This window comes from Prionailurus viverrinus, chromosome E1 (assembly GCF_022837055.1).
Source record: "Prionailurus viverrinus isolate Anna chromosome E1, UM_Priviv_1.0, whole genome shotgun sequence".
NCBI classification, from domain to species: Eukaryota; Metazoa; Chordata; class Mammalia; order Carnivora; family Felidae; genus Prionailurus; species Prionailurus viverrinus.
In genome coordinates this window covers 41,402,005-41,415,450 of record NC_062574.1, presented here as the reverse complement: position 1 = coordinate 41,415,450, position 13,446 = coordinate 41,402,005, and the positions used below count along the sequence as shown (strand labels likewise).

General features: G+C 53.3%; 2 protein-coding genes across 12 annotated transcripts in view; one reads left to right on the top strand and one right to left on the bottom strand.

The window, feature by feature from the left end:
- Positions 1–7,805, top strand: part of WIPI1 (WD repeat domain, phosphoinositide interacting 1) — a 30,868-nt gene extending 23,063 nt beyond the window's left edge. Inside the window, exons 8-13 of the mRNA XM_047832122.1 lie at positions 432–539; positions 1,796–1,960; positions 2,712–2,819; positions 3,738–3,856; positions 4,290–4,390; positions 7,284–7,805. Of these exons, the coding sequence (XP_047688078.1) occupies positions 432–539; positions 1,796–1,960; positions 2,712–2,819; positions 3,738–3,856; positions 4,290–4,390; positions 7,284–7,331 (649 nt within the window). The 3' untranslated portion in view covers positions 7,332–7,805. The remainder of the gene's footprint in view (positions 1–431; positions 540–1,795; positions 1,961–2,711; positions 2,820–3,737; positions 3,857–4,289; positions 4,391–7,283) is intronic.
- ARSG (arylsulfatase G) overlaps positions 7,718–13,446 on the bottom strand; it is a 110,656-nt gene continuing 104,927 nt past the window's right edge. For 4 of the 11 annotated variants that reach the window (XM_047832110.1, XM_047832112.1, XM_047832111.1 and 1 more), the window contains 2 exons: positions 12,050–12,140; positions 7,718–8,719 (listed from right to left, as the gene is read on the bottom strand). In XM_047832110.1, coding sequence (XP_047688066.1) covers positions 8,445–8,719; positions 12,050–12,140 — 366 coding nt within the window. In that variant the 3' untranslated portion in view covers positions 7,718–8,444. The other 7 variants (XM_047832115.1, XM_047832114.1, XM_047832120.1 and 4 more) reach the window with 5 other exon arrangements.

Here is a 13,446-nt window from a genome sequence, read left to right as displayed (position 1 = left end):
AGGCGCCCCCTCGGCTGCCGCTTTCACACAGGATTTCAGCCGTCAGAGCCCTGTTCCCAGGTGTGCGAGGGCAGCTTGCAAAGGAGAAAGGAGAGGGCGAGCAAATCAGCATCCAAAAGCAGCTTGTGAAGTGAATGGGCCGGGATGCTATCAGCTGCAGCGTTTGTAGCCCGATCGGTGCCCGAACAGCCCGAAAACTAACGAGATGCCAGGAAGGGGCGGTGCCTTGTTTCTTCCCGAGACAGGGACCCTTTACCAGTCCTCCCAACGCTAATTTCTAAGTGTGCGTGATGCAATGTCAAGGAGACCTTAGAACACCCAGACTCTCCGGGACACATTCGGTTCTCTTACCAAGCTGGTTTTTGAGCGATAAAGCGATCACCCTCATGCTCCCGGCTCAGTAGTCTGTCTGTACGTCGCTGTGTTCCCAGGTACGTGACAATCAGCTCCCTAGTTTTTAGTATGGACTCGCAGTTCCTCTGCGCCTCAAGCAACACCGAGACCGTGCACATCTTCAAGCTGGAGCACCTCACCAACAGGTGAGTAACTGCCAGACGCACAACACTCGTCAGGCTGGAGGAGCCAGACCCTGACTCGCCTGTGCCACCGCTGTCCGCACGAGCGACTCCTTATGAGTGCCACGCGCTCGGCTTTACTTGTCCTCACGGAGGTGGTGAGTGTCTGCCGGGAGAACCTCGGTGGTGGAACGCACGGGAGCGCAGACCCCGGGGCCGCCCTCCCGAGGTCACACCCCGCCTCTGCCCCTTCACGCACTCCGAGACCCCGGCAGGTGATTTCCGCTTTCTGTGCTTTCGAACAAAATACTCAGTGGTGCGTCTCGGGCTTGTTGCGAGCGTTCGGCGGGTTCCTCGACCTGAAGCGTGTGGTGTAGCGCCTGGCACACAACGGGCACCAATAAGTATTCGGCAGCAGCTATCGAAACACTAACAGATGAACCACTGCCATCGCGCCCATTTTCAGTGCCTGTGACTGTCCCCAGCTGGGTGGTAACAGAGTGAGAAATAAACCCCCGTGCTTCTGAGCTCCAGCCCGCGCTCCCCACCAAGCTCCGGGCCCGTAGACAAGGGGCCTCTCGGCAGGTGCTCCCAGGAGCACGCGGCCAGCCCGGTCCCTGAGGCGCTGCCCGGTGCGCCGAGCACGGAGGCGGCTGTGTGCCCCCACCCATTGTCACCTCCCGGCGACCGGTGCCCGCCCCCTCCGTCTGGCGGCCGCGCTGGGATGGCGTTGGAGGACTGCAGGGGGTGCACCGGGTCCCCTCGAGTTCTCCCTACCGCCGCGGCTCACCAGGGACCAGGGTGGCTTCAGGGCTGTAATCACACAGCGCCCGGGGCCTCCTGCCCAGAGGTTTGCTTCCCACTCAGTCTGGCCGGGGAGGCCCTGCCGCTGAGATCGCGGCGTCCTTCCGTGGGCCCGAGCCAGGCTGGAGCTTAGTTTTCTGAGTCCGCACGGCGATCTCATCTCGTGCCCTCGCCTGGCCCCCTTTATAGGAGTCCGGAGACCAGACGAACCATCACCTGCAACTTTTTTAATGTAGGGAAGCGGTCGCATGGGGAAGCTCTTAACAGCTTCGCAGTGGTCCTTCCGAAGGACAAACGAGCACTCGATGCCCTTTCAGAATTGCCAGAATAGCATGTCCCGAGCCGTTCCAGGTGGGCAGAACATTATGCTAAGGGCACAGTTCCTTCCCGCTGCGGTGAGCGCCGCTCACAGCACGGGGCTGTGCCGAGCGTTGGCCCGGTGCCCACCTCCCTCCTCCTGTGCCTTGTCCCCGCAGCCGACCCGAGGAGCCCTCCACCTGGACTGGCTACATGGGAAAGATGTTCATGGCTGCTTCCAACTACCTCCCCGCCCAGGTGTCCGACATGATGAACCAGGACAGGGCCTTTGCCACCGGGCGCTTGCACTTCTCTGGGCAGAGGAACATCTGCACCCTCTCCACGTACGTATGGCGCCACCCGCTGTCGCAGGCACCACCTTCTATAGCTCGGTTTGCCCAAAGCGCACAGGTCCCCGAACACGCGCCAGGAGAAAAAGAAGGAAGGAGGCCCCGAAGAAGGGCCGTGGCCGTCAGCCGCCACCCTCTCTGGTTGTCACGCGTGTTCTGGGGGGGCCGGCCGCGAGCCGGCGTGGGAACTTGAACCTTGTGGTTCTGCCGACGCTGTCTCGAAAACAGTTCCCGTTCTTCTAAGTAACTCTGTAAAAAGACTCCGGCTCCGTAGGTTCCGACGCCTGTGGGGTCGACAGATGTTTTGTCCAAGGGGTTTGAAGGAGTTTGTTAAGGAAGGTGAATGTTTTTTAGAAGTTCATAAAACGAGCCAGCCGATTTTGTCCTTTGTCCTTTCCATCACGGTTAAAGGCAGAAACACACATAAGCCAGAGGCCATGTCCCACTCAGGTCCGCTGATTTCCTCGGTGACACCTTTTCAGAGTAATAGCAGACGCACACGTCGTTTGTCTCGTCCACACAGTTGTCTTCCAAGATGAGAAATAATCCTCGAGGTGGATCACTAGGTCATAATGCCAAGAAATAGCCAGAAACCCAGGATCTGGGGCCAGTGGGCCGGGTAAAGGGTTCCTGAAGGCAGGAGAAGGAGCCTGGGGCCATGGGGTGGGGGAGGCTGTGTCATTTGAAGCCAACCCGGTTACCTGTCTCTGTTGAGGTCACAGCACGTATTTTACTTGGCTCTTAGGATCCAGAAACTGCCAAGACTCCTGGTCGCGTCTTCCGATGGACACCTTTACATCTACAATTTGGACCCTCAGGACGGAGGAGAATGTGTCTTAATCAAGACCCACAGGTGAAGAGACTAGTTTTCAGAAAGCCTCTTTAAGAGCTGGTTGTGTAAAGCCGTCACGTGGCCAAGAACGACAAGCTTCGGTGCCCTGCTTGTCTGTCGTCCTGGCTGGTGTTCTCGGTGGCCCACTTCTAGTGGGCACCCGCTCCTCACTGGGCTCCACGTCAGGCACCCCCGCCACGCTGTAGGCTTCTGGAAGAGTTGCTGAGATGCGTAATGCGCACTTGAAGAAGCAGAATGACTTCGTACGGCCCTTTCCTCCTCATACGTTCCCTCGAACATACTGGGAGCTCCAAAATGTGGGCCAAAGGGAATTGAAAAGCTCTCCTGACATCTGTGACCTCTTGACAAGGCGACCTCTTCCTGCTGTGACAGGACCCCACGAGCTGCCACCGCCCCCTCCCCTTGGCCCGCGGAGCCCCCCTTTGTGAGCGAGTCTTAGCGTCCTGGCCAGAGTGTACCAGAAAGAGCAAAGGGCCAATCTTCATTCAGTCAGTATAAGAGAAAGTGGTCGTTGTGAAGTTGCATGATTGACCCAGCAGTTCGAGGGCGCTGTTTAGGTCACGTGACCCAGCAGTGTACTCATCGGTCCTTTTTCTTTTTTTTAAGTTTATGTGAGAGAGAGAGGGTGAGTACACGAGCCGGGGAGGAGCAGAGAGAAAGGGACAGAGAAGCCCAAGCAGGCTCCACGCTGTCAGCACAGAGCCCGATGTGGGGCTCAGACCCACGAGCCGTGAGATCGTGCGAAACCAAGAGTCAGACGCCTACCCGACTGAACCCCCCAGGCACCCCCAATAGGTCCATACTTTAAACTCAAGGGGGCAAGCCTGAGCTTCCTAGTACTTTTCCTTCTGGAAGTTTCCTGCACATGTGATGAGCTCTTTTTTCTTTTCTCCCCCTCCCCTTAATTGCTGCCATTAGCTTGCTTAGCTCAGGAACAACAGAAGAAAACAAAGAAAATGACCTCAGACCTCCATTACCTCAGTCTTATGCAGCGACCGTGGCCAGACCAAGCACGTCTTCTGCCTCTACCGTGCCAGGTGAGTGGCCGTGGGGGCCTGTTTCTGACGGCAGCTCGTCTGTCTTCATGGTCGCCTGTGAACAGAGCACTCTTCCCGAACCACTTCTTTCCCCCCAGGTGCGGCCCTGAGAATAGCCTTTAAACCCAGGTCCCTAAACCTGGCAGGCACGGCCCAAAATGGCTGTCTCCCTCACACGTAGAGTCGAGGCTTCGCCTCTTTGAGAACTGCAAACAGGTGGAAAGTTGGAGGGGCCCGGGGTGGAAGGGTGGGCGAGGTCAGCCCATCCGGGGGCTTCGAGACCCTAAGTGGTGGGGATTCTGACTCACCGGAAGCAGTCTCTCCATTCGAAAGGCAAAGGTGGCCTCCATGGTTTCCCTGGAGGTCCTGTCCCGGGGTCAGAGCGTCACAGCAGGCCGGGGGGCTTCCCTCATGTCTCACTCTTGCTTTCCAGGTTATTCTGAGGACGGCGGGGCCCTCCGAGGAGAGGTCATTCCTGAACATGAGTTTGCGACGGGACCAGTATGCCTTGACGACGAGAATGAATTTCCCCCTGTGAGCAGTAGGAATCCCTAAAAGAGCGGCCCAGTCTGTGTGCTGGGAGGGAAACCTTCCCCTCGCGCACGAGGCGAGGTCACTTTCCCGGTGGTCTAGTCCTGTAACAGCTAACCTCCTCCCTCCCGTTGAGAAAGCCACAGACGGCGTGCCGTGCCGTGTGCTTCAGACCCCGTAGACTGGCCACCAGGTGTCGGGCTGAACACGGCAGCATTAGAGTAACACCGGATACTAATGGGGGGGGGGGGGAGGGTCTCGGCGGCCTCACTACGTCCGGAGGCCTGGAACCCTTAACTTGGCTTCGTTAGCACTATCTCTGCTGCTCGCAAGGCAGGAATTCACGCCTGCATCAACTCCTGTTTTCTTGAGGCTCCTAAGGATGTTCTTGTGGAATCCTGCCACCTTTTTGCTAACGACGATGCTCTAGCGGGGCTGGGCCGCTGCTCTCTGCAAGCCAGCCGGACCCTCACCCTCCTCCGGCTCTGGTGAGGCAGACCCCAGGCTGCCAGCAGCCGTGCGGAGGGTGGGAGCCCCCGGGGGAGAGCTCCCCTGCGTTTCCCTGCACCCTGCTTCAGCTGTTGCGGCAGCGAGAGCCCTCAGGGCTGGCTGGGTGCAGAGCTTGGCTTTTTCTAGCGTCCCTGTCCGGAGCGAGAGGATTCTCTCCCTGGGTGGCCGCCAGGGTCTTAGCTTCTGAGGCCTCAAGCTTCCATTGAGAGCAACGCACAGAGCGTGCTTGTGAGCTGCGGTTAGCGAATGGCACAGAGGGCGAACCTGAACTCCTTTAGAGATGGGAGCGGTGCGCGGGCCAGGACTTAAGAGAGTCAACTGAGTGACCCCCACTGGGGCCAGAGAGCAGCAGCCACTTGGGCTTTGCCTCAGAGCCCGTTAGGTCTTAGTATAGAATGTTTGCTCCTGATCCTTTCGTGTCCGTGGAAGTTCCATCTGCAAAAGGATGGGGTGCAAGTCTAGCTTCTTTCTTATATAAACCTTGGGACAATCTGATAAGCCCAGTCAGCTTTAAAAAAAAAAAAAAAAAAAGACTGTTTTGGGTCCCTCTTTGCATCATTAGAGGGCTGGCTTTGTGCTTTCCCATAAAGGCTTTACAGATTGCAGCTTGAAGTCTATGTTCCGGGCTTTGAATCGGCAGATTGCCAAACACAACGCCAACAAGTAGTTTATATGTTAAGCGTGGAGAGCGGTGGTTCTTAAAAATACCAATTCTAAGGATAAAAACAACTGTTGGCTTGCTGCCTCCTGATTAGCCAGTGGTTTGCCTTTGGGTTCTCATGCCCGAACTAGCCATAAAGGGAGTTCTTCTGCCCCCCCCCCCCCCAAAGCTGGTGGTCATTTCCCTGCAGCTGTATCTTCTAGGAACCAGAATAGATCAGATGCCCTAGGGATAGATGTGTCCAGGTTTGGAGCATTCCCTCCTTAGGTTCCATTTCAGTGGTTTTGGTGAAAGTCTGTGACTGCTAGAAAAGATTATTAGATTATTAATTAGTAATCAAAGTGAACCCTACAAGCTCTGTACTTACAGAATTGGGGTACTGCAGATCTTGGCATGGAGGAGATGGGCCCCTGCCAAAGAAAGCCTGCATAAGATAATAGGTACACTGTGCAGATCATTTGCCTCGAGCTTTAAAAAAAAAAGAGAGAGAGAGGCTTAAAAACGAGTGCTAGAACCTAGCAAGAGGCCTGTTCACCTAAACACTGCCAGGAAGCTGGCTATGAGCCGGCTGTCCCGTCTCCCTCTTAAGGATCAGATGAGTGAAACCTGGTTTAAACTGCATCCGGGATTTTTATTTATACTCGAGGAAGGCTTCCTGCCAGCGCGAGACCACTGATCACTGAATGAGGCCCCTGTTAGACCCTAGAGCTGGTGGTAGGGGTCAAGAAGCCCATCAGACCCCAGGCCTGCCCTCCAGCCTAGAGGCAGACGGGGAGGAGAGGGCCATGCTTCCGCGAGCTCCTGACATCGTAGCAGACGGCCTTCTCCACCTCACCGCACCGCACGGGGACCAGGGGCGTGAGTGCCACTGGGATGTCCTCTTGACACGGACCACCTCACGCCCTCATTGGCAACGATGTCCAACTGGAGAGGAGATCCTGGGCGACTCCTCTCTCTGCCTTTATTCTGTATCTTGTCCAGAATTCACATCTCTACCCACGTCCCTTAAAAACTTCCAGGATTGTGAAAGGATCTTGGAGTCTCCGTTTGGTTAAAATCACTTCTCTTTCAGTTAACTAAGAACATGGGCTTGCCCAGATAATCTCGTGCGGCCCTCCCCGGGCCTTTGCCTTCGGAACCCAGGTCATCTCGAGTGGGTCTTTTTTGTTTTCTAAGTATACTCGCACTTCCCTGGATATGATCGCTCTTATCTCCTTGGGACTTACTTTGCTCCATAAACAATGAAAGGAAAGAGAATTGATCGTTTCTGGTCCCTTAGAAAGACGCTGTATTCAGGAAGATAAGCAGCTTTTGTCTCAGCAACACACCAACCTTTAAAGTCTGCATATGTTCCGACACTAGTCTGCTCTTGTGAGCAAGAGTAAGCAAATTGGGACCAAGGGTATTTACTGACTTTAGTAGTGACTTAACAGTCTGTGTTTACAAGTAAGATGAGCCTTTTAAAAAAACATGCAATACACATATAAACATACACACACGTATTTTAGACGTAGTCAGTTTTTTTGAAACCGTGCCATACTCGTCTATACCGAAGTAAGATGGGTGGATTTTCTGTGGCCGTGAGTGAGGGTCAGTCCGTGGATCCGCAGCGCCCAGCCTCCCCCTGCTGCCCACAGATCGTGGGCACAGATCTGTTGATAACCCAGCCTGCCTACCAGTCTCTTCCCGGAAAGAGTTAAGGCCGTTCTGTTTTGATTTTGGTAGATAATCTTGTGCCGTGGAAGTCAGAAGGGCAAAACGAAGCAGTCATGATGAGAAGCGCACCTCAGAAAGCAGGACACCCCCTGTCAGGTGGTTGTGGAGAAAACAAGGAAGGTGGAAGAATGGAGTACAATTGTGTGCGCAGAAAGGGGGGCAGGAATCCCAGGTGCCGCCTGCTTAAGCCACGGGACGCGGTCCACTGCTCACCAAACTCTCCTCCGCCCCGGTTGCCAGCAGGCATGGGAGAGACTATATGAAATATGTTACAGCCATCGCGTCGATGCTCACTAACCACGTTGGTCTATAGCCGGAACTTTATATGAACAAGGGCATCCTTTTTAAATGTATGCCATGTAAAAATGTACGTATAGGAAAACCTCTTTGAATTGTATTTCTTGTATATGACATATAGAGAGACTGCTTTTAGCCAGGCAAAGTATTTTTGCAGTGATTGGAATGAAACATTTATTACCTTGGAGTCCCATTTAGGACACTTATAATAAAATCATGGCAATGTGTTCTTGAGGTTTTAGACGTTCATTTCTTCCTGGTTTTAGGAGGCAGAAGGAATGCTTACAATCTTTAAAATACCATCATTTGATCTTTAAGGGGGAGCGAGAGGAGACAGGGAGTGCCACGGATGTATCCGTGGGCTCGCCTGCTCTGAGACCCGGAAACGTCTAGCTTTGTCTAGTCTGCACCTGTGCTACTCAGGGCATTTCCCCCAGGAGCTGCCCGGAAATGGAGCGTCTCGGGCAACTACTGAGTCAGAATCTGCACTCTCGAGGGATCCCAGGTGACACGTATGCGTATTAAAGATGGAAAAGTGCTGCCCTAGATCCCAGCTGGCATGAATCTATGCTAAGACGACCAGCAAAACCGGGTGCGTAGAAAGGAAAGGAAACTAAAATGCATCCAGTGCCTGTTCCTCGTCACGTGATGTGGCAGTCATTTGCATATAGTGCCTCCTTGGTCCTCAGAACGAGCTCGAAAGCTGTGGGTTCAGTGACGGCCCACGTTCCGAAGCTGGGGCCTGAGCCCGGCCTGACTCCAAAGCCTGTGTGCCTTTCCCTACGGCTCAGCTCGGCTCGGCTCGGCTCGGCACAGCCGTCCCCACCCCCCTCCCAAGGCGGCATGCAGGGAGGACAGTGGGGGGGAAATGGGTCAGGTGGTGTGACAGCGGCAGGCCTTTCGGTGGGGATCACAGCAGGGGGTCACCGAAGGATCCCGAGTGTAGTCCGCCCTGGACGTCTTGTCACCAGCAATGTCCACAAGCACGTCCGCCAGGACCTGTCTGACCTCGGGCAAGACGCGCTCGTACTCAGCACTGCCTTCTTCTAGAGGCTCGGCTTCCGCAACATCCTCTTCCAGGTTAAAAATGAGGGGAGGCTCGTGAAGCCGCGGGGGCCCGACCTTCCCGTCACAGGCTTTGGCTCCGCCTAGAGAGAGGGCGACAGCAAACACCCCATCAAACCCAGCTTCGGCCCCGTGCTGGAAAGAGAAGGTGATGGATTATAAATCGAGGCAAACAGAGCAGGACTCGTATGTTCGAATGACTGTTCTCCCCGTCAAAGAAAGCGCCTTGGGGTTCCGGCTGCTCATCCCAGGGATGCTCCTGCCTTCCAGAATGATCTGGAACTTCTCCCGGACTTGCCTTCAGGGCCCGCACAGCAGCCAATCGAGTATCTCCCGTCTCCACCCTTGGCGAGTAAATTCGGTTTTTTCTTTTTTTCTTTTTTTTTTTCCGAAAAAATTCATTTCTGGAATACCAGAGATACTCAGTTTGGTGGACTGGGCGGGAAGGCAAGGTGAGTAATTGCACTTTGGGTTGTAGTTGAGATTCTTGTTGAAACCGGAATCTGGCTGTCGAGGCAGCCTCAGGGGAGCCGGAACAAAAATGGAGAGCGGAATCCTTAGCTGTCACGACTCAGGTTCTTGTCCTTTTCCATACAAAAAGTAGTTCAGGCATCTGGTAGAAATCAATGTAATGCAACTGAGTCAACAAAAGGAGTCAAGGCAAAGGACGGCCATCAGAAATACAGGAACTCCCCGGGGTGCCGGGGTTGGTCAGTCAGTTAAGTGTCTGACTTCGCTCAGGTCATGATCTCACAGTTCGTGAGTTCGAGCCCGGCGTCGGGCTCTGTGCTGACAGCTCAGAGCCTGGAACCGGCTCCACATTCTGTGTCACCCCGTCTCTTGGCCCCTCCCCTGCTCATACGCGCTCTCTCTCTCTCATACACAAAAATGAATAGTTAAAAATATCTTTTTTAAGAAATACAGGAATTCCTGAACACCTACTTTGCCCCCGAGCTTCTTAGCAGCCAAACCAGAAGGTGGAAACTTATCAATTGCTCCTTCTCGCTGAGGTGTGAGAGAAATTTCTCCAGTGGCTCCCTCCTCTTACAGGGAGAGAAGAATGGGCAAGTCGCACAGCCCTTCATTAATGGTTTTCCTCTCGTGGTTGACACCTGGGTCGGTCAGCGGAAAGTTGAGAATCACTGTCTTTGCCTAGAATTTGGCTTTTCTTCATTGCCAGTCAAGGGCACGGGACATGAGGTTTGCAGTCAGTCGAGCAAGGGTTTGGATGGACTCCTTATAAAAATTAAAGATTTCCACTTCACAGAATAATGAAATAGCTTGCATAGGACCCCACGTGGGTAACAATTACAAATTCTAGGCAACAAATTTGGGGGGAAAAACCCCAACAATTGAAGGCACCAGAAAATCACGGAGGCAGGCAGAAACAAAATAATTTGATCATTGAAAGGCAGAGGTCACCATGGGTTGGGTCTGAGTTCAAGAGTTTCATTCCCCTGGGGACACCGCCCAGTCTGTGCAGCTCGGCCCAAGAAGACTATCCTCTCTTTGGCTTGGGGCATCGGGGGAATATCAAGGTATCAGAGCTCAGGACTCCCACAACAGAAGAAAATCGATGGGTGAAATCCAGGAAGGAGGGAGCCAGAAGGGGGGGACGCCTCAAAATCTGTGAAGAAACCTCCTCCAAATCTTTCTCTAATCTAATGTAGTAGATAGAGGTCAATACAGCTCGTTTATCCAAAAGCAGCTTTAAGTAACCAGGATGCAGACTTTCCAAAGAGGAAGGGAAGGGAGGGATCAGAACATGTCACACTCTCCACCCCCGGCGCCCAGCTGTTGAGATGTCTGTCGTCCTCGTGCTAACTCTGCCGGGACTTTGGTGACTCCTCAGAAGAGGCCTCCCCTGGGCATCCTAATTGTCTGATTGTGATGGTTTTAAACGGTCCGATTACTTCATAGTAACATTTAGGATTCCAGCACTGTGGTCCCAAGGGCTTTTTTGGCAAGGTCTTGACTTCTGAAATTAACTCAGCCTGGAGAAGCCATACCTCTGAGATAATGTAATGTAAGGACTGTAATCTAGAAATTTTCCATCCGAAAGCATAACAAATGTCTGACTGGTTTGCATTTTAGGTTTTGGAGAATCAAAAGAGTCTTTGTGGCATTTTTAATATCCCTCAAGTTCTGAACTCAAAGAACTTGTGTTTTTATGGCACATTTTCTTCAGGATCACGTATTTATACTCGGGGAAAATAATTTCTGTTCTTTATTATATAATGCTTTGGAACACTCTCACATTAAATAACTGAATCAAATTGAAATCCACACCAGGTCCCGGGTCTGGTTTTGTTTTGTTTATGTTTTTGTGTGTTCGTTTTTCATTCACTCGGAGAAAAATTTTAGGGTTCCTGCGGGACACGAGAAACTGTGCTCAGCACTTAAAGACATGAAAAATAAAAGATCTTACAAAGCTCTGGGTTCAGAGAGCTCAAAACCAGTAAGGGAGGGGGGCGCCTGGGTGGCTCAGTCAGTTAGGTGGCCGACTTCGGCTCAGGTTATGATCTCACGGTTCTTGAGTTCGAGCCCCGAGTCGGGCTCTGTGCTGACAGCTCGGAGCCCGGAGCCTGCTTCGGATTCTGTGTCTCCCTCTCTCTCTGCCCCTGCCCCACTCGTGCTCTGTCTCTGTCTCTCAAAACTGAATAAACGTTAAAAAAAAAAATTAAAAAAAAAAAAACTAGTAGGGAAAATAAAACATGTACCCCAATGGCTGGCATATAGGGCAGAACGTGATCATCACCAGAGTTTCTCCAGATCGTACCCAGCTGAGAAGATGAGAGGGAGTTTTATGACCGAGGTACTAGGATTTGATGTGAGGCCCTAAACGCTGAAAGAGATCTTGATAGAAGGCCAAGGAAGAAGGTGGTTGCTCTTGGAGAACCGACACCAGAAAAGTCGAGCGACCCGGTATGGAAGGAGCCTGAATTCTGTTCGCAGCCAGAAGCCCCTGGGAAGATTTTGAGAACCATCCTGACCCAGCATCACATTTCTAAAATATACATTTAAGACCGTCACCGAGCGAATCAAGCAGCAGAGAGACTTCTGTCGGTTTGCTAACTAGACCTCTAGAGTCTATTCTCTGAAACAGTCTATTGTCTAGTAAATTACACCTTAAAATATCTCCAAGCTTCCATTTAACATTCTGCCAAACTGGCATTTAAAGCCTAACAGTGGAGTGAGAGTCCTTCTGGTCAGTGTGCGGACTAGCTCTGAGCTTGCTAGAAATTCGGGCGCAGAGTACAAAGACCTTGTTTTCGTATTTGTGGGTGCAGAGGGTCTGTCCTGGGGTGGTGGGGGGAGGGGGGAGGGGGGTGCTGAGGGCTCCCTGAGGGAGGGCAGCCCACACTCATTCCTGGAGGCCAGAGGGTGGATCCAGGTGGGTGCCCCTGACTCACCGGTGACGTAAAAGGCCTTGTGTTGTTCCAGGCGGACGGTCTGAAGGGCTCCATACTCTCCAGCCGCCCCACTGTTGGGGTGAAACAGCACCTGAGAGAGAGCAGCAGAGAGAGCTTCCTAACCCGTCAACCATGCCCCCCCTGCTTCCTGGAAGGCATTCCTTTCTCTGTCACGGTGGCCGGTCCATCCCACCCACCACGGCCCCAAACACTGACAGACACAGGCCTGTAGTCCACGCCGGCCAATGCTTGGGGGGGTGGGGGGAGGGCAGGAAATAGCTCCTTGGCAAGTTAATTAATCAGAATGGGCTGCAACTCTGGTCAGACTCCTAGGCCCCCGGTACCAGCTGCAGAATTCGCAGGGTCCGGTGCAAAATGAAAGAGAGAAACCTCGTTCGAAATCGAACAATTTCAAGGCAGCACAGTACGTGTTCTCTAAACCAGGTGCAGGACCATCCTGAGGGCGGGGCCGCAGGTGGCTGTGTCCCACCCTTCAGGTTCAAGACGGGGCCTGGGAATCTGCACGGCTTACAGACAGTTCCAGGGATTCTGACGCGGGTGCTCCTTGGAAACACGGCTTCTTGGCATCCAGTTAATGTTCTAACTCTCCCTCAAGCAAGGATGGCATGTCCTTGAGAGGACAGCTCGGCGTGATTTCTGCAGAACTGGGCACAGCCTAACCTCCGAACACAGATGTCCTCACTCCCTGACTCAATCCTGCCCTCCTCGGACTGAGGAAATTCCCCGTCATCGGGCCATCGATGAAAGAATCACCCTACAGAATGGAAACACCGAATTCAGGCGTGCCAAGGGCAGGATTCGGTAGAAAATAAACAACCAGTGTCCTTGGTGGGCTGGTGGGTTGGTGCTGGATGCGTGAGACCGCCCTGGTATGAATCATGACCAATATATATCACTGCAAAGACGCCTATGTGATTCAAAGTTTCCATGGGGCTACTAAAAAAAAAAGAGCGAGAAACATCTGTTGGAGCAGTAAACAGCTGTCCCCCCAAGTTTTTCCGGGCTCTCGGAGGATGCCACCGAGGGCGGGGTCCCTCCCGCACCTGCAGCTTCCGTGCTGGGCTCTCGTGACAGTCCCTGCAAGGTCCCCAGCCAGCATGATGACAGCAGGCTCCTTCCAAACAGGAAAAGAAGTCGTAACTCAAAACTCACTCCTCTGCCCGCCCAGCAGGAAGCCAAGCCTCTCACTGCGGGAGGCCACTGGGTTTCCTTCTGGCGGAGGCGGAAAGTGGGGGGACTTGGAAAACCTACTGTCCGCCCATCAAGGAGGTCCTCAGACCTCCAGAAGATGGGAGTCGCGGTCCGCTGGTTCAAATCGTTGACAGTATTTGGGTCTCGGTGACAGACACTCCAGAAGGGTGGGCTGCTACGTCCAG